The sequence below is a fragment of the Acomys russatus genome, unplaced genomic scaffold (genome assembly GCF_903995435.1).
Source record: "Acomys russatus unplaced genomic scaffold, mAcoRus1.1, whole genome shotgun sequence".
Lineage (NCBI taxonomy): Eukaryota > Metazoa > Chordata > Mammalia > Rodentia > Muridae > Acomys > Acomys russatus.
In genome coordinates this window covers 1-21,183 of record NW_026131971.1, presented here as the reverse complement: position 1 = coordinate 21,183, position 21,183 = coordinate 1, and the positions used below count along the sequence as shown (strand labels likewise).

At 39.7% G+C, this 21,183-nt stretch overlaps 1 gene segment (V, D, J or C); it reads right to left on the bottom strand.

The window, feature by feature from the left end:
- Positions 1-19,804: 19,804 nt before the first annotated feature.
- Positions 19,805-20,301, bottom strand: LOC127186690 (Ig heavy chain V region 108A-like). The segment is given in 2 exon segments: positions 19,805-20,172; positions 20,256-20,301. Coding segments are annotated over 2 exon segments (414 nt in total).
- Between the last annotated feature and the right edge of the window lie 882 nt (positions 20,302-21,183).

Sequence of the window (21,183 nt, the reverse complement as noted above, 5' to 3'; positions counted from 1 at the left end):
CTTTTTTGGCAAGTAGGAAGGATGTGGGGAAGAGGGAGGGAGTGTGGGACAGTGTGGAGATTAGTAAGGTGAAGAGGATCAGGAGACAAAGTGAATAAATATAAAAAACACTTAGATAATGTGAAGAGAAATTAACCGAAAACTACCACATAAACAGCACCTGCTAACAGTTTCCAGAAACTCACACCAGGCAAATTAGACATAACCAACACCAATGTTCCTCTCAGATTAAAAAAAAAAAATTCCCCCTTTGATTAAGCCTCCTGAAAGTCAACATCCCTGTGACCCACAACCCCTACTTATGGTGTTTTCTTTTAAAAATCCATTACCCTTGAATCTCAGGGACACTGTTCTACCCTGCTGTGTCAGGAAGGTTTGTAGTCCTGGCTCAAGCTCCTAATAAAGTCCCTGTGTGTACTGCATTGATATTGAGTCCTGGTCGTCTTTTGGGGGTCTTGTGATTAGGACACAACAACACAAACAACAGTCACACAAACACATACACACACACACACACATACACACACACACAGATGCACACCATATGCCATTTAGTTAAAATTTGCTGTGTGAAATATGGGACTTTGAGGAAGTGGCTATGGTCATGGCAGCTCCACTGCCTCCTGAGATGAAAGTCATCATAGAAGGGAATTTCAAACCCCTTAATGCTATTGTCGTTATGATGCATTGTCATCTGAGAATGACAAACATCCTTGTTCTTGTCAACTAGTAGAAATTCACTCAAATCACTGTTTATCTCCCTGAATTGTATTAAAGACTCAATAAAATAAGCAGACATTAAAAGTAGAGGAAAGTGAGATTGTTGTTATAAATGTCTAAAATGTTAAAGCAGATCAAGACCTGGGTGACTCTTAGAAGCTGAACAGTTTTAACTTAATGTGAAACAAGCCTGTATTTCCAAGAAATGCAAATTAGTAATTTCAAGCCAGTTTGTAAATTGACATCTCAGAATCATAAATAAATGCATTTTCTTTTTCCACGGTGTCCAGATTTATTGAGTGAAATTAAAGACACAAGGTTGGAGCTATGTGTGGGGCGGGAGGCACAGGCTTCCATGTGTTTTACTTAACTTTTCCATAGTGAAAAATTTGTTTTTAAAATATATTCTGATTTCCTGTGCAACTTCTGTTCTATCCCTCTCTTCTGCTGTGGGGATTTGAGACTAATGACTGAATAGAATCATAATACTCAACCACCTGGTTTATGTAACAGATATGCTTCATCTTTATAAAAATAAACATAGATGGCCCTTATTGTGACAACTTAAAGGGGGCCTCAATTGTATAACAGAAAGTCGTAGCTCTGAAGCTCAGAATGAAGAGGAAACCCCACAGGCTAGCAGGAAATGTGTGGCCCCTCCAAACGTCCTGCATTGTAAAAGGAAGGCACAGAGCTGAGAATCAACCTGAAATACTGTACACCTGCAGCCTGAGGCTGTGTCAATGTGCCCCGAGCACAGTAGTAGGTGGAAGTATCTGCAGTGTCCACACGGGTGATCTTGAGGAATACCTGGTTTTGGGGGGGTGTCCTTAGAGATTGTGAGCCGGCTCTTCAGGGATGGGTTGTAGTACTTATCATCATCCCACCATATGTCTGCCAGCCACTCCAGACCCTTCCCTGAGGCCTGACGGATCCAACCCATGCCTATATTAGAAGTGCTCAGGGAAAACCCCGAAATGTGCAGGTCAGACTGAGGGTCGGGGCAGGGGGGGCTGCAAGAGCCCGGGGCCAGACTCTTTCAGGGTAACCAGGGACAGGACATCTATGGAGAAAAAGAAAAATCAGAAGGTAAGTTTGGAATAGGGTAAGGATATGGAAGGTCCTCCCTTAGAAAGCCTTGGCACTCACATGCAGGCACAAGCAGCAGCAGGAATGAGGAAGTTAGCCTGTCCATGGCTGCACACCAGTGAGTACCCTGGTCCAGCTTTGGCTTTTGAATCCAGGGTGGGGTGGAGCCAGAAGAGATTTGTATTCCTTCAACAGGTGCTGGCTCTGATGCTGGACTTAAGTCTTAGGACTCTGGAGGAGCCATCTGTGATGAGAACCACTGGAGCCTTCAGAAGAGCTCACCTCAGCTCCACTGTTGGCAATGCAGGGCAAGGAAAGACTTCTCTCACAGACTCTCTTGGTTTTTTTCATACTTTGTAAACTGTATACATTGCAGGAAATTGCCCAGGCCCCTGATGAGGGGCTCCAGAAGCCAGGCCTGGCTGCTTCAAGTTTTGCACTAGGGCTCCCCCTACATCTTTCCATGGGTAACCCCTCTTCAGCTCTTCAGTTTCCCTGAGTGTCACATCCTGTGGTCCCTAAAGGGGGTGCTATGGTCTTCAGCCAGTGCTTCCTGCCTCTCTATACATCCTGAAAGCAACACCTCAGGACTCCAGTGCACCTGAGGCTAAATCTCCTCATCCTAGGGGCCTGAGATCAGATGCCTGGAGAAAATGAGAAGCTGAGCCCTTGGAGAAGGCAGCAGCACATGAGACCTCAGTTATGGTTGCAGCTCACTGGGAACTCACAGGGAAGGAGGCATGTTTAGCTGGAGTTAGTCTGTGAGCTCCAGCAGTACCATCTTTGTGGCAACAATGTATAAACTATCCAAGGCTGGGAGCTTTACATGTTCTCACTTGGGCAGGCAGGGACTTGAACTGGAAATCTGACTCCTTTGTATATAAGTTCATAGTTTAGTTAAGGAAAATTGCTTTGTTTAGCTTAGAGTTCAAGTCTGTGTAAACCCTTAGACCTTGAGTGAACAGGCTTCTCCCACATACCTCACTAATTGTAAAACAGCCAGTTCGAGACTCTTAACTGTTAAAATACCCATCTACATCCCCTCTGTGAGACCACTCCCAGGTTTATGCTAATTTTACATGAAAAGGATGAAGAAAACCACAGGAATCTCTAGGCTTCCTCCAAGTGCTGGACTTAAAATCCACTAATCCTCACTCTAGAATTCTCTGGTCTAGAAAGCTCTACCCCTTTAAAAATCCTATATAAAGGCTGCGTTTGCCCAGTTCTGTGCTGTCTTCACCTTGGAACAGAGGCATCCATACCTGGATTTGTCCCTTCAAGGAATTTCTATTAAGAGATTTACTGCCTCATCAGACTCTCTCAAGAAGAGAAGAAGCAAAGAAGGGTGAGCTCTGGCTCCAAAGCTGCTCAGCCCCTCAAAGATTGGGTTAACCCTCCCCTGGGAGCTACAGAGTCTCTACTAAGGAGACTTTCTCTCACAGCTGTGTGATTCCTGGGCTCCTGTATCTCAGGATACCCTTCCATTGGAACACTGTCTCACCTCAGAGCTGGGAAGGAATTGTGAGTTTGCTGGACACTTTCCCACCCAAAAGGAAGGTCACCACCCATAGAGAGTAGCTAACAGAAGACAAGAGTCATCAGAAAAATAAACACTTCTGATGAGTACTGTGTAGAAGGATCAAGATGAAGGGTCCTGACTCTGTTCACTCATCCAGGGACCGTCACCTGTGTTTTTGCGTGGAGGACATGAGAAGAGCTCAAGGCATTGGTGTTTCTCCAGACTTCATGATGCTCTATGCTTGGGCAGAGGTGTCCTCTTATGTGAGCCCTGTCAGCACAAATATTCTTTCACAAAAAAAGAAAAGGGTACAGAGATTGTGAACTTCTTGTATAGTGGAAGAGTCTGTGTCATCTGTGGCCTGGCAGTTATAAACTATAATTTCATGGAAGGGAGTGATATTTCAATGATTTTACTTATCTGTCAATTTCCTACATCATGTTTTTCTGATTTCTGTGTATTCAATGGCCAGTGCCTTCAGGTTTATACTGCCCTCTATTTGTGAGAACTTTAAAACAGCACAAGACAACAAACTATAGACAGAAAAACATGGTTTCTTTGCTCAGTTCTCTCAGATGCTGGGCATTCTGGAGGAGGGCACAGTGAGCAGAGGATGATGGAAGTCACACACTGGGCCTGGGATTTTCATAGTTGTTAAATCACAGTGTGTTCCTCTTTGTTCTTGTCACTACTGATGCTTTAGAACTTAGAGAAATTATGATTTGCCTAACATTGGGGAACCTTCGCATTGACTTTTTGGAATGAGCATTATTAAATATGTACAAAGAAGTCTGATTGAACTACTGATTTCATCAAGGAAAGACAGACCAAAACCAATCAACTTGTTTTTATTAATAAATCATTTTTATAGCAAAAATTTTCGAAATAAAAAGATATCAAGATGGGTCTAAACCATGAAATATGACCTTGCCACAGGCTGTAGGAATGCTGTAAAAAGAAGACAAAGCCAGAATGCTGAGTGCCAGCTGAGGCACTGGAGCCTTAGGGTAGGATGGACCATAAGACCTGCACTACCCATTGGGTCAGTTTTGCAGTGGGTTGCCTATTTTACAGTGACTTTTCTTCTCTGTTGAGTTTATATGTCTTCAAATAGGAGAATATCTGAAATTCTGTCCATGATGCTCAAATATCGCCACAAATGTCTTCATCAAAGACAGGCAGTAGGAAGAATCCATAAGAAACAAAAGATCATAGAATGATCTTTGAACCTGGCTAAGTTGCTTGATTTGCAAGAAATATAAGAACTGCTGGTTCTGATTATGGGAAAAGCAGACAACAGACTCTTCAAAATGGAGAACATCTTATATAGCCAGGAACATGGATGTTGCATCTCAGATGATTTGTGCACAGAGGGCGTAAAAGTGTGATGTTGTCTTAAGTCTGTAAATGAGCCGCAGTGGATGTAGATACGTTTCCTCAGTATTTCAGACATACATGAAGTACATTCGAGTCAGGGCCTAAAATTGTGAGAGCAAGTGTGGACTATGTGGTACAAATATTAATGCACAAAAATTTATTTGAACAAGGTTATAGAAACATAGATGTTAAGCACCCTGCCAAGGAGGTCTCAAAATTAGAACTATTATGAAAGTTTGGAGCACAGAATCTCATTTATTCAGAAAATTTCACTGAATGGCATTATAGACTTAAAATTCCACACCTTGGATAGATTCAAAATGAGATGTTATTTAACATATTTTCAATCAGGGCTGTAGACCTTTTAGTCTCCTATGACTAACTCACTCTCTAGATGTTTCTCTGTACCTGCTTCCTTTTCCTTTCTGGTGAAAGATTGATCTACAGGACCCCCTGCTGGTCCTGGGCATCCTTAGATGAGGTTCTTCTAAACATACAGGGAACCAGCTCACTGTATCTACTACACAGTGATAGAAGTCTGTATCTTCAGTAGTAGCAGAGCTTAGATTCAAGGTGGACTGCTTCTGTTGTTTGTTGTAGTTGCTGTTCCTGCTGTTGTTGTTGTTGTGGTTGTTGTTGTTCTTGTTGTTGTTGTGGACGGTGAGAAGGAGGAGGAGAAGGAGGAACAGAAGGTTTTTATTGTAGATATGAGGGGGAATACAACCAGAGACTACCTTCAATGATGAACTGTGATATGGAAATATAAACTAAAAAAGGACTTTCCTCTACAAGTTGCTTCTTCTCATTCTGATTTATGACACTAATAAGAGCACTAAGAGAGCAGGGAGGAAAATTTGGATTACGGAACCTTTGTGCATGGTCTTTCCTCTGTCTATAATGCTTATTCAGTTCCAGTAATATATACTTTAGATTTGTATCATTAAAGATGATTGTAAAATATATGTTACTTTGTGTAGTTAACCTAATTTATGTAGCACATTGTTGCCCTAGCATCAGATAGAAAGAAGATCCTCAATAATTCATTTTTAACCTACAGGCAGTAATCTACCTTAATATCCTTTGCAGGTCCAGGTGTGCTGATTGATATCTTCTTTGTGGCCCTGTTTTTTATTTATTATAAGTTATTAAGATTGCATCCCAATTTTTATCCCTTTATTTGTGTACTCGGTTCCCTCCTACCTTCCCTCCTTCCATCGTTCTTCTACCTTATTCCCCTCCCCTAGACTTCTGAGCAATGGGGGCCTCCTCTCCCACCCTATGTACACAGTCTATCAGATCTCATCAAGATAGCCTGCTTCGCCTTCCTCTGAGTGCCACTGGCCATCCCCATCAAGTGGAAGTTATCAAATACGGAGCACCAGAGTTCATGTCAGAGGTAGTACCCCACTCTCCTCACAGCACAAGAGAATGAGCTGTCCATTACCTATATCTGAACAGAGTGTCTAGGTTTCCTGCATGCATTGTCCTTGGTTGGCACAACATTGTGCAAGGCCCTCTGGGATGAGATCCACCTGCCTTCATGGTCTTTTTGTGGGGATATTAAACCCTCTATGTCCTTCCACTCCTCCATTCTTCCAAACCTCTCTCAGAGATATGCCAGGAGTCCAACAGGCAGTTGCAGTATCTATCACAATCCCCCTCTGGGTGGATGCTCCCTGAGGACATCTATGTTGGGCCAACATTTACTTATAAGTGAGTATATACCATGCGAGTCATTCTGGGTCTTGGTTATTTTACCCCAGCTTATCATTTTTAGTTCCATCCATTTGCCTGAAAATTTCAAGATTCCCTTGTTTTTAAAAACTGAGTAGTTTTCCACTGTGTAAATGTACCACAGTTTCTTCATTCATTTTATGTTTGAGAGACTTCTAGGTTGTTCCCAGATTCAAGCTGTTACGTATAAAGCGGCTGTGAACACAGTTGTACCAAAGTCCTTTATGTGTGGTAGAAAAACTTTGAGATACATGCCTAGGATTTGTATGGCTATGGTTGTAGCAGCACTATTCCCAATTTTTGGAGAAAGAGCCAGGTTGATTTCCAAAATGGTTGTACAAATTTATACACCGAACAGCAATGGAGCAGTGTTCCATTTTCTCCACATCCTAACCTGAATGTACTGTCTCTTGAAAATTTTATCTTAGCCATTTTAATAGGTATTCTTTGATTTGCATTTCCTTGATGACTAGAGATGTTGAGCACTTATTTAGGTGTTTCTCAGCCATTCAATGTTTCTCTCTTGAAAATTCTGTTTAGCTATGCCCCTTATTTTTTAATAGGATTATTTTGTTTGGTGATGTTAAATTTCTTGAGTTCTTTATATACTTTGAATATTAAACTTTTGTCGGGTATAAGGTTGGTAAAGACATTTTCTCAGTCTGTAGGCTGTGATTTTGTTCTGTTGACAGTGTCCTTTGCCTTACAGAAGCTTTTCAGTTTCATGCAGTTCCATTTTAATTGTCAATTGTAGAGCCTGAGCTGTTGGTCACATGCACCCTTTGATGCTTATCTGAACAGATAATATTCTTTAAACTCACAGCAACTTCTGAAATGAAAATAACAATTTGATAATATGAAGGAAACTAATGTAGAGAACAATAAATAATGAAATATATATATTGAATTACACTAATAAAACTAGGCTGGGGACATAGCATTGTGTGAAAGTTTAACATAGACAAGGTCACAAATTTTATCAGATATATATATATATATACACACACACACACACACACACATATGTCACATACATATTTACATGTGCTTGCGTGTGGAAATAAACATAAATAATGTCATATGGTATACCTTGAGAAATAATAAAACATATTAAAAACTTGTGTTAACATATATGATGTAGGGAGCCTTGCCCAGGCATATTGTCTTTTGCAAAATTCTTAAGGCCATGTAGTCAGAGTTTGTATTGAGCATACCTTTCCACTGGTCACATCTGGTATTTTTTTCCTGTTTAAAAATATAATGCTTCCCATGCTTCTCCTCCCTATTTTCCACCCCTCCATCAGCTGACTATATATATATATATAGTTACTCTGCCACACAATAAATGGAGACATGATTGGAATTCCATCTTGTCTTCATTTCTTGAGTCTCTTGTGCCATTTATTCCCACTCCCCCTTCCAGGTACTCCTCTTGACTGACCTGCAGGCCAGACCACATGGTACCCAACATGGGGCCTGGACATGGGGGATCCCATGGGAAACACTACAAAAATGACAGGTCAAGAGAGAAAAAAACAGACAAGAACAAATGGGAAATAAAACTGGATCACTGTGGGAGCCTGCTGCACCACAAGAAACACGGTAAGAAGTAGTGATTATGGGACAAGAAATAAGCAGTCATGATTTATATGTTAAACAATTGAATGAAGGTTTAAAGATGTGGGGAGTAAAGGTTAAAGATTTATTGAAATTTTTTGACTTTATAAAAGATCTCTGTCCCTGGTTTCCCCAAGAAGGAAAATTTGATGAAAGGCATTGGGATAGAATAGGAGATGCCTTAAAAGACTTCTATAAGACATTTGGGCCAAAGCAGTTTTCTCATATTGGAATTTAATTAGAGATGTGTTGAAAGTAAAAAGAGAAGACCCTGTGGTGGCAGCTGCTATAGCTGCTGGGGAAAATGTTCTCAAGGAAACTAAGGAGAAGTTGAACAATGAGGCTAGTCACTTGATCTATCTAGATAGTGAGGATGAAACAGAGAAATGTGAAATGCATAAAAATAAAAAATTACAAATGTAGAGATAATCTCAGGGAACCATGACAGGACATTGGCACCAAAAATAACTACAGATGGGGAAGAAGGATACTCCTAAAATTTACCCAGTTCTTCAGAATCTGGATTTGGTGTCTGATGAAGACCCTGACCCTGGGGATGTGAATTGAGGGCATCTAGAGGAGGCTGCTTGTTACCACAGCCCTGATCGGCAACCCTCCCATATGCTCATCCACCATACGCACTCACTGTTGCAGTGGTAGCTCTTGATCCCATTCAAGACCTCAAGGATGAAATTAAAAATCTTGAGGAACAACATCAAGAACTCATTAATAGACTTCAAAAATTAAAGATTGGAAAAAGTCCTCCATATCCTTCCAGCCTTTCTCAGGGGCATCCAGAGACTCATAGAGATTTTGCCAAGGTCTATGGAAAGATCTATTGACTGGGTCCTGGAATAGATGGGATCCCATACTCATATAGGGCAGAGGATCAGTTTGTGTCTACTCTCGAGAAGCAGACACTGCTAGATGGCTGACAGAGAGACTGGTTAAGCAAATAGATAACCAAAGCTCCAAGGAGAAATTTCCTCCCTCTCTTACAGATCATCATGAGAACCTGCCTGATTCTGACTTTGATGCTGAAAATGATGATTGCCCTCCAGCTGAAGCCCCTGAACCATGTGGCCTACAACCTGACTTGGCAGATTGCTGACAGTAACGGCTCCACCATAGTCAGTCTCTCAAAGAAAGGACCCATTGGCTGCTGGTTCCCCAATTTAACTTTCAGTGGTAAATATTGGTTCGATTGCAGAAAATGGACAAAAATCTATTAATATCTATCACTGGTCCTAATCATGGCAGCTCAACAAGAGGCAGGATTTTGTGCTAAATGAATCCACTAGCCATATCTGGTGGAACCCTCTCATCACTACCAATTGGATTAAGGTTTGCACGTTAATCATCCCTCAGATGCACCTTGGAACAACTGGTACACATACAATGGAAACAACCCTAGATACCCACAAACACAAATTTCTTTACAAATTATGCTAAAAGTGAGGATTGGACAACTACTGAGAAATTGTGTGGTGTTAGACTATGCCATTTCATTAAATATGAACCTACATCAATTTCATTATCATCCTGAAGGCAAGTCCTGTTCAAACCAATGTCACACTCAGAACCAATAAGATTCTTCTGAGAGGTAGGGAACTACAAGCTCAGGTCATCTCTTCCCCAGGCACTCCTATCCTTGGTCAGGGGAGATACTACTGTTCCCGCTCAAAAGACCAGAGAGGAAACTTTGTTGGACCTGGTTGTGAATACCTTCATTACTCTTAATATTTCCAGACCAGATCTGACTCAATCTTGCTGGCTATGTTATACCCCTCAGCCCCCATTCTATGAAGACATTGCAGTCACCCATGATGTTAACAGTGCTACAGATCATGCAAGTTGTAAATGGTGACATGATCCTTACAAACTGGCTTTACAATCCATTAGTGGATCAGGAACTTGTGTGGGAAATATCCCGGATGCTTACAAAGACCTCTGTAATGTGCTCAAAGACTGTGGAGAAGTGGGTACTAATATGGTACTGTACACTGTATGGATATCCCTGTATCTAAAAGCACAACTGTTATTTATGCAATCATGATAAATTGTGTTTCTTAGATCATTTTTTCAGATAGAACTGGTCATGTTTTCTATGTTATTCTATGGCATGATGAGGTTCAGGTGTCTGAGGAAATGCATTCAAGCTCCACCCTGGCACCTGTACCCACAGAGTTCTTCCATCCCACTGAGAATACAGTCATGACATCTATGTTCCTTAATTCAATTCAAGAGTTCAAGAGCCACCTGAACCTCCACAGTATCCACCATATTGCTGATGCTGAGAAGGTGCATTGACCACCCTACAATGATCAGACACTTACTCAGAGACTTGGAGGCTGCTGTCAATCACAATCCAATGATCAACAGGACTGTGATCACCTCTTCTAACAGCAGCAAACTCTGGGACACTTTTCCCCATATTGCTCAGGATCCTGAGGCTCACATATCCTTAACCTTTATTTATGTCTTTCATGATATAGTTTTCTATCCAGTCAAAATAGGAATCTGATTTAGAACTTCTGGCAAGAGAAGAACCCCCAGAATTCTAAGGAACCCAGTCAGTCCTGTGGATAATACATCACACGAGATTCACAAAAGTTTTGTGAGCATCATCAGCCATTCAGAGTCTAAAACTACCAACCTAAGCAGGGCTCTGCAGACACATCTAGCTTCCTGCTCAGGGCACTTCCTGAACCCACAAGAACTCCAGCAGGCAGCAAGAACTACTAACCAATTCCAGAGACAACCAATGGCTAAAGTCCATTGTAAAAACATACACAACAAAAGGAAGAGTAACATGGGATCTCCAGAAGCCACTTATCTACCAGTAGCAGCCCTGGGTACCATAGCACAAGTTAAACACAGGAAAATGACAATAAATGTTAGTGAAGATGATGACTGCTTTTAAATAGGAAGTCCTTAACGAACTTCAGGATGATATACCCAAACAGATGGAAGGTTTAAAAGAGGAAATGAATAAACCACTCAATGAAATACAGGAAAGTACAAAAAATAGGTGAAGGAAATCAATCAAACAGCTCAAAACCTGAAGATAGAAATGGAAACAACAAAGAATGCACAAACTGGTCAAATGTGAGGCACCAGAGTACGTGAGAAAGTCGTATCACACTCTCCACTCAACTGTGGAGAATATTCTGACCATTGGCTAGATCGACGCCTGGGCCCAAATCTGCCTATCATATCGTTCTACTTGTAGATTTCTCCTGGTGGCACTCAGAGGAAGGACAACAAGTAGCCAAGAAGAGACTTGATACCCTATGAGAATATATAGGGGGACGTAATCCCCCTCAGGAACAGTCATAGGGGAGGGGAATAATGGGAAAATGGGGGGGGGAGGAATGGGAGGATACAAGGGATGGGATAAACATTGAGATGTAACAAGAATAAATTAATAAAAAAAATTAAAAAAAAAAAAAGAATGCACAAACTGAAGAAACCTTGTGGAGAGACAATTCTGGGAAGAAAGCGGGAACTACAGAGGAAATCATTGACAACAGAATATGCTGCAGACCATCTCAGTCAGGTACTGGTCCTTGGGTAGGGAGTTCTTGACGTGTTCATGGACAAAGATAGGTGAGTGACACAACAGAAAACCAAGGCAAAGGTGCTGTTTGATTCTGAGTGTACTTTGGAGAAAAGTGAGCCAGGTTTATACACACATTTTAAAGTGGGTGCATTTACATGTGGTTACATTATTATCCCAAAGAATTCAAAATACAGGATGCTGTGTAATTATGTTGTCATCACTGCTGAGCAGTCATTCATAAGTCACTAGATTGGTATCAGGGCATGTGCTCTCTTTATCGAAGGTCAATGTTCTCTCATTATGCCAAACATCTGTGAGACAAGACAGTTTTTTTTTCCTTAGCTCTTCCGCCACTGTCTGGAGTCACACTCAAAACTTTTTGTAAGTCATAATATAAACGATTCATTGGTGACTAATTCTAGCCATGTTTACATTAACAGTGTTCTGCCAGAATGTACACATGCATGCCAGAGAAGGCTATTAGAACACACTATAGATAGTTGTAAGCCACCATGTGTTTTCCTGGAATTGAAGACAGGAATTCTGGAAGAGCAGCAAGTCTTTTTAACCTCTGAGTCATCTTTCCAGCCTCCACAATTAAAAATTTATTTCTACAACAAAATGTTGAGAAATAATGAACAGTTCATAGGTACATAGTATATATTTGCAAATGTTTATATGATGTGTTGGTGTAATAAATCTGTGTTCAGATTATGGTGTGGGCTTAAGGAATTGCTGATATAGCATTTTAATAAAAATAAGGACTTATGGAAAGTATAAATGTAAAACTGCTGAAGTGCAAAAAAGAATTGGAGTTTACTTGTTAGTGTTGTCTCAGTGCTCTACTTTGGGTCATGCTCTGTTTTTATGTGAGATATGCATGCCAAAAGATGAGTTGAAGTCACATGGATGACTTCATGAAGTCACATGGAGGACTTCATGAAGTCACATGTTTTATTTTAACTTAGGAGTTTTTGAACAGAGGTACCTGCATGGATAGAAACTTCTGCTCCCAGGAGACACAAGTTATCAATTGAACTACATCTCAGTACCAATCAAATAATAAAAACCCGTGAGTTATTGATTAGAGAGCTCCCACAGGTTCCAGAAACCTTATGAGGGATTGCTACTCTTCTACGTTGTCCACAATAACTCCATAATTTGACTCTATTTCTTAGACATTATCTAAATACTGCATAGATTATAAGAACCATAGGGGTCAGATGACTCCAAGGAAACTGTCTTCCAGAACATAACAGGACTCATGTACATTTGAACCTACAGAGACTATGACAGCATGCACAGGGTCTGCACAAACTCCATCCGAATGGAGTCCCAGTGATGAGAGAGGGAGATGGCCTAATTTTCTTACCCAAGCAAGAATTTCCTGAAACTGACATCACTTGAAAAGGAAAAATTAGTTTTCTTCAATGGAACATCACAGAGTAAACAATAAGTTTATTAAATCAATCAGTAAATCATTAACCTCACATGTCCAGCATTAGAAGGCCAGCAGTAAATGAACTCGAAAATATTTTTGTAGATATTTAACCTTTACAATATTTTGTGCATTTCTTTTTGTCTCACATTTTTGCCTATATATCATGGTGACAGACTTGTATTTGTATCTCCATGTGTTCCTTTTATTTAGTTTTTCTTTCTTTCTTTCTTTCTTTTTATTTTTTATTTATTTATTTATTTTATTTTTATTTATTTATTTATTTATTTTGCTTTCTACAGAAAGATTGAAAGTTGTGTGACTGGGTATGTGAGGAAAGTTGAGGTGTAAGTTTGGGAAGGATCAGTGACAGGAATATACAGTGTAAACATTTTCAAGCTACATAAAAATAAATACAAACAAGAAAATATAAAACTTTGAAGTATTTATCAATGAATCTCCACTGTGTTTTAGCATGAAAATATTACATGTCACTCACAGCAGGAGCAGGGCAGCTATAGACTTAAGAAATGAAACCACAGATGAAACAGTGTCCCCTGCACACCCACTTCATCTCTCAACTGGAGATTGTTGGCTCAATTGTGCCCCCTGATGATCCTGAGATCCCCTATTGGTAGATTTGTCATGGCTGTCATTGAAGTATCACACTGTCTCTTTCAATAGTAACATAGACAATGTAACTTTGTAATGATTCATGCATAATGACTTCTGTGTGATACTGTACAGAAAAATATGTGGAAAATATAAATTCCATGCATCGAGTACCTTTTTAAATGTTTTGAACATTTGAATTTGCATTTATTTGTATGATAATGTCCTGTAGACCAGCTTTGGGAAAATAGAAGAGAAAGTCTCATTGGTTCCTTGGTAGGAAGAATTGAGCTGGTGGGGAACAGAGAGTTAAAAGAACTAATTGCTGAAGAAAGATTGAGGAAAGGAAGAAGAATAATTACTGAGGACTGGGTACAAATTGTGGTACAAAACTGAAAGGTCTTCTAGCCCAGTAGACCCTTATTTTCCTTCTGTTCTACTGTATTGCTTTGGGCAACCCCATTACTCTATTTAAAGTGAAGTTGAATTTTTTTCATTACAAATTACATTCCTTCTGGGACCTTGCTTAATATCCTTTCAGCTATTCAGTCTTGCCCATTCCTCAAGGCTTCCATGCTTTTATTCTGACTGGAGTGTGAGAGATGACATGAAGAGCCTTGAAATTGCCTCTCAAGAAAAGTAGATTGTCAGGTCCTACTTTTCCAGTTGAGGAATTCATTCTAATATGTGATACACTGTATTTGTGATGATTGACAGGAACTTTGAATTGGATCATTTCTGTGTTTGTAGCTTTCCAGGAGAGTGACATGGTTTTTAAGAACTAACTGGAGTGACCTCTATTGTGTCCTTCAAAGCGAAGGTCCTGAGTAGCATATAACATGGTCTCCTGAGACTTGAGTGTGGTTAACTGAGAGGAATATACTTTAGGTGGAGTCAGGAAACACGCGTGCTGTCCCTTCTCTGCACCTGTTCCTTTTCCTTTGCACAATTATTTTATATTCATAGTTTATTTTAACTGTCCCTGCTCAACAAATATTTAGAAACGTTACTTACAACATTGACATAGAAATAATATAGTTTCTTAGAAGAAATTACTCTGTACACTTAAAGAAGAATAATGAAAAATTCTTCAGAGGGAAAAAAATAAATCAGAAGAGCAAAATTCCAAAGAAGATTTTACTAACTTATTATACTACATTTTACCATTATGCACATTAAATATGCATCACCATTAACTCTTGTTTATGTCTCAACTTCAGGTTACTTACACTTTGAGCAATTTATCAAAGCCAAAAGACGTAAAGCCTGTCAACTTGGAAAAATGTGAGATTTACACACAAAGATATTGCCAGGATTCCCCCTCCCTTCTTGTCTTCCTTTCTTCTTTCCTTCTGTCACTTCATTCCTTCCAATGTCCTTTACTTCCTTCATTCTAGCCTTCCATCTGTTTTTCATTTAATTTCAAAATGAACTATTTAAATTTAAAAAATAAGTAGGAAGATACTTTGAGAAGGGATTACATTGAATGTGTAGATTGTCCCGGTAAGATGGCCATTTTTACTATGTTGAGTCTCCTGATCCAGAAGCATGGGAGCTCTTTCCTTTTTCTGATATCTTCTTCAATTTTTTCCTTGGGAGATATGAAATTTTTTATATAAGTCTTACTATCATATTCTTTAGAACTAATATATACACAGGTCCCTAAAAGCATTGATCCCTTTCCTTTCTTTGATTTCTTCAGTGATGGATGTCCACAGAGTTGTCTATAGAAACCCCAAAGAATACATTTCTATTCTATGCAGCAGACCACAATAACTACTCTAAAGGGGATCACATCTTGTGAACCAAAACAAATATTTAAAAATTCACATATATCTTGTTGTGTTGGTACATCTTCTGGGTATATTCCAAGGAGTGGAATAGCTGGGTCGAGAGGAAGCCCTATTCCCATTTTTCTGAGATGGCACCAGATAGATTTCCAAAGTGGCTGTACTAGTTTGCATTCCCACCAGCAATGAAGGATTGCTGCTCTCTCCCCACAGTCTTGCCAGCATGTGGTGTCATTTGAATTTTTGATCTTAGCCATTCTGATGGATGTAAGATGGAATCTCAGAGTTGTTTTGATTTGCATTTCCCTGATGACTAAGGAGGTTGAGCATTTCTTTAAGTGTTTCTCAGCCATTTGCTATTCCTCTGTTGAGAATTCTCTGTTTAGTTCCAAGTCCCATGTCTCAATTGGGTTATTTGGTTTGGTGGCGTTTAATTTCATTCTCCACATTTGAGTGGAGAGTGGGGTATGACTTTCACATGTTCTCTGGTGTCTCATACTTGACCATGTCCCCTGGACGGGGAGACCTGGTGGCACTCAGAGGAAAGATTGCAGACTACCAAGAAGAGACTTCATACCCTATGAGCATATAAAGGGAGAGGAAGGTCCCCTCAGTCACAGTCATAGGGGAGGGGAGTAGGAAGACAGCGGGAGAGAGAGAAGAATAGGAGGATACAAGAGATGGGATAGCCATTGAGATGTAACAAGAATAAATTAATAAAAACATACAGAATAAAAAATTCACATATTTAAGGACAGTGGAAAAAATCCATCTAGTCACAATGTAATGTATTTTAAAATCTACAGTGAAAAAAGCGTATTTCCCCAATTTCATGAAGATTCAACAAAATAAAAGAAGAAATCAAAAAGAAACTAAAATGTTAAAAATTCATGTATTAAATGAAAGTGAAAACACAACACCAACACTCCTGAACAGATTGAATGCTCCTGAAGAGAAAAGTTTATAATTGTGTGTTTTAGTTTTCTCTGTCTTTCTGCATAATGTTCTCACAAATGACTCTGGGGATTCCAGAAAGTAGCCTGCTGTATGAATTTCTGCCTCTACATTTTCACATCACTCACAGCCACAGGCTTCATACGACTGACTAAACATTGCTTCACCATCATCATTGTTGTTCTGCAGCTGTGAGCACAAATTTATGGGAATATTAAATTGGTAAGGAATTTCAAATAGATAGAGTTGATCCTGGCTCAAGCCCATTAATTCAGCACTCATGACACTCATTACTCTTCTCAGAGATACATGAGCACAGCGTCTATGCCTGTATGAGAGATCTATAATGGAAATGTTTTACCTGCATCACTGACATCAACTCTACTGCATTCAGGTCTGTGGCTATATCATCCCTCAAATGGACATAAGATTTAACTATCTCTCTCTTCATATCACCTCACTTCCCTCCCTCTTCCATCCACTCAGTCTGATGCTCCCATTCCAATCTCCAACCCATCTACCCACAACTATTTACTCATTCCTAGGGAAAAACATAGTTTCCCCTAGATCCTTACCACATACCTTACATCTATGTCCATAAGGACCTTAGACAGCCTACGGAAGACTTAACAGATAACATCCACAGAGAGTGTATATGAACATATTTGCCATTTTGAACTTGAATTATCTCAATCAAAGTGGTTTCTTTTTAGTTCCATCCATTTCCTGTGAATTTCATAGATGTAAGGTCGTTTGGATGTATGGTGAACAGTGTGATAGCTGGATGTTGAGGTAGATAAACTTCCAGCCTCTTGAGGAATGCCTCATATTTTTCTGTAAAGACATTGCAACTACACACTCCACAAGCACTCCATAACTCTACAACTTTGTCAGCTTTGGTTGACATCATTTTATTGTTATTGGAAGTTTTGAGTGGTATATAATAAAAATCTCAAAGTAGTCTTGATTTTCATGTCTGTGGTGATTAAGAATGTTTCTTCCAGTGTGTCTTAGTCATTCATAATTTATATTTAGAGATTTGCCTGCTTAGATATACATATTCCATTTTTTATTTGCATTGTTTTCTTCACCTCAATTTTCTTTGAATTACTAATCTTTTATATTTTAGACTTTTATCAAATTTTAGTTGATTTAAATATAAATTTAATTCTTTAGCCTACTGCTTTATATAAATTATGATCCTTTGCCATACAAAAGCTTTCAAATTTCATGAGGTCCTTTCATGAAATACTATTAGTTGTTCTTATTGCCTATGCTTTTGATATTCTGTTCAGAAAGTCTTTTCTGGTGGCAATAAGGTCAAGATAATTCCTCTCTTTTTCTTATGTCACATTCAGTGTATCTGACCTTGTATTGAGTTAATTGATGTATTTCAAATTGAGTTTTTTTCATGGAAATGAGTATGGATTCATTTGTATTCTTCTACATGTAATCATCCTTTTTTTATGAGATCACTTGTTGAAGATGCTTTTTTTCAGTATGTATGACTAATTTATTTATCAAAAATCAAGTGCTCCACAGATGCATAGATGTATGTCCGTATCTTCAAGATGATTCCATTGATCAGTGTGTCTGTTTCTTCCCAATACCATGCTATTTTCATTATTTTAGCTCTGTAACACAACCTCAGATTGGGAACGGTAATACCTTCAATAGGTCCTCTATTAGAGAATGCTTTATTAACTACACCTGTGTTACTCTAAATAGCTGTCAGTAAGGGTCAACTTACATACCTAGCAGCAGTAAGCTTTTCCTGACAGGAAAGAGAGAAGTTAATGGTAGAGCAGGACTTCATGTAGCTGTGACAATGCACCGCCTCATTGAACTGCCTGGAAGAGGCATGACCTCCAGGGATGAACATAACGTCTGCTTAGTGCTGGTGAATAAACATTTTCATCTCAGTTTTGTAAGATTATTTTTCCTCCAAAATTGCTGGTTAGCATAGACTTTGTTTGGATATTTTAGAGGCAGCACTCTTTTACCTGATGTTATCTACTTTTTGTGGTTTAATCTCTATCATGACAATCTACTAGTAAGCCATGTATACCACCAATCTGTTACTTGTAGAATCTTTAACTTAAATGTTACCTGATGCAATCTATAAATAGAAATATATTATAACTGACAGTGGTCTCTCTGTACTCACTACCTGGTACATGGTCTCTATTTTGTTACTTCCACTCCGATGAAGGAAGATCCCTGAAATGTTTTGTTGATAGTATTGTACTGTCAACAATCTGATATAGCTCAGGAAGTGTGTCTTAGAAATCTAGTTTTATTGTGATACACCAAGGGAGAGAATACAGAATTCTATGGGGTGGTGAAAACTTTGCCTCTTCTTGATGAATGTAGCTTGTCCAACCTGAATTTGGCCCTATAAACATTCCCAGACCAATCAATTCAAACTTAAAAGAATACAATGTTCACATCAGACATAAACTTGAAATGAAATTAATTATTATAACACAAAGGGAGATTGTGTTTTTGCCTAAAAGCACACACACAAAAATATGACGTTACCCTTGAACAGTGAACATGAATTACTTCGCTTATAATTTCAGGAAACACTATGATTTAAAACACCAATGAGTGGTGACTTTGAAAAAGTAGCTAGCTTTCAAAGGCTTGGTGTTAGAGTGTATTGAACTATTTGCTTTTTCTGGACTGGAGGGAATGAAGAACCTGTGATTTAAAAAACATTTTTCAGCAGTAAATCTCTGCTTCAGGGATTCACTCTTGGGCTATTTAAACATCCGGGACACTTTGTGGAGATCACCTCTTCATGCTGTGCATAGTATCTGGGTACTGAAAGAAACTTCTACAGCAGGTAACAGGGAAATCATTGAACCAAGTGCTACAGATGTTTTTCCAGTTCACTATAGAACTGCATTCAATTCAGAGCCCAGAACTAGAAGAATCCCCTGCATACTGGCCAAACCCTGCTGTTACCAATCTCAGTAAACCCTGTGTTCTTGAGTAGACCTCTAGCATCCTGCCAAAGGGACCCAAGGAAATGAAGCCTCACCTGCTCTGCTGTAGAGGCCCTGGCAGAAAGCTGTGCCACCACTGTGGCCCAACATGTTATCCTTTGTGTGCTTGAGTTGGTCTCTATCAATGCATCATCATGGTCTTCCCTTTTTATTGTTTTATTTAAAAAGAAACATTTCAGTGGAGGTGTCCACTGGTGAAGATGTTGAGAGGTCTGGTGTTCTGTAGGTGTATTCTAAATCGACATCACATTATTTGAAGATGTCTTTTTAAAAAATGTGACAAGGGCATTATAAGACTGAGAAGGAATAGGAAAATAATGAATGCTCACAATGATTATTTTTGAGCAAGTACTCAGGCTAATCTCCTCTGTCTTCTCAGTCTCAGGGCAGCTTCCTGCACCCCTTGGTTTTTTGACAACTCAGGATGTGGTTGCAGCACTGTGGTCTGGCACAGTAATAAATAGCAGAGTCCTCAAATGCCAGGCTGCTGAGCTCCATGTAGGCTGTGCTGGAGGATTTGTCTACGGTCAGTGAGGCCTTGCCTTGGAACTTCTGATTGTAGCCAGTATTACCATAGAAAGTATTAATGGATCCAATCCACTCCAGCCCCTGTCCAAGCTTCTGCTTCACCCAGCTCATAGAGTAGTCTGTGAAGGTGTATCCAGAAGCTTTGCAGGACAACTTCACTGAGGACCCAGGACTCCTCAACTCAGCCCCAGACTGCTGCAGCTGGACCTCGGAGTGGACACCTGTGGAGGGAAAGGCAGAGTGGATGGTATTGTCACCTCAGTCAGTGTCTGCATTTTTGGAGTGGAACTGGGGAGAACCTTACCTGTAGGTACTGACAGAAGGAAGAGGATGATCAAGATCCATTCCATTCTTAGGGATCGTGTGTTCACTGTGCAGAAGACACTGATCAGATGTTGTTTTAGGGGTGTGGACATCTCTGTATTTACCATCGTAGACTCAAGTAATTTGCATATTCATGAGCATGGTTCTTCTTAGATAAGGCCCTAGTCCAGCTGGAGAAGAAGGAGGTATAAACACCTGGGTCAGTCCTAATCCTCTGAGGAAATGCACTCTATACTCCTCCTTTCTTTCAAATATATGAAATTAACATTTGGGCAAAAGGGTGACATCATTGACTCTTCTGTGACTGAGCATTCTGTCAATCGTTCTCAGCACTTTGATGCATTGTGAATGTCTCCATCAATTATTACGTACTGAACACAGAAGCCTCTGTAAGCAAGGCTGAGTGCAGAACTAATCTACTTGGTTTTCCTGAGGAAAATTCCTGAGGAAATTTGACAACATGACCATTAGCAGTACAACCATGGTCTTCTAGGGTCTATGTAATCTCTAGGCATGGACTTTTGACTATGTTTACCTGGGGAAAACTCTTTTCTATGGTTCACGCCAAATATCCAATTACAAAATTTGGTTGCTTTGTAACAACCAGGCACTAATGGGTACATCTTACCTGAAGGCTGATGTAGACTGCAAGGCCTGGCATTGCATGGGATCACTGATATCTTTGCTATTCCTTCAAGCTACACAGTACATTCCTGTACTAGGAAACCTAGCCAACAGGGAGAATTTAGAGATCAGGTAGGCTTTTCTGTGTCCTACAATCATTGTCCATAGCTAACGATTGAAGAGCAGATGATAGGAATTTTAGAGTTCTACTTTGACTGAGACATATTCTGATAAGCAAGAACTCAAATGAAGACATGGATGTCCTGAGAAGCTAATCCTCTCAC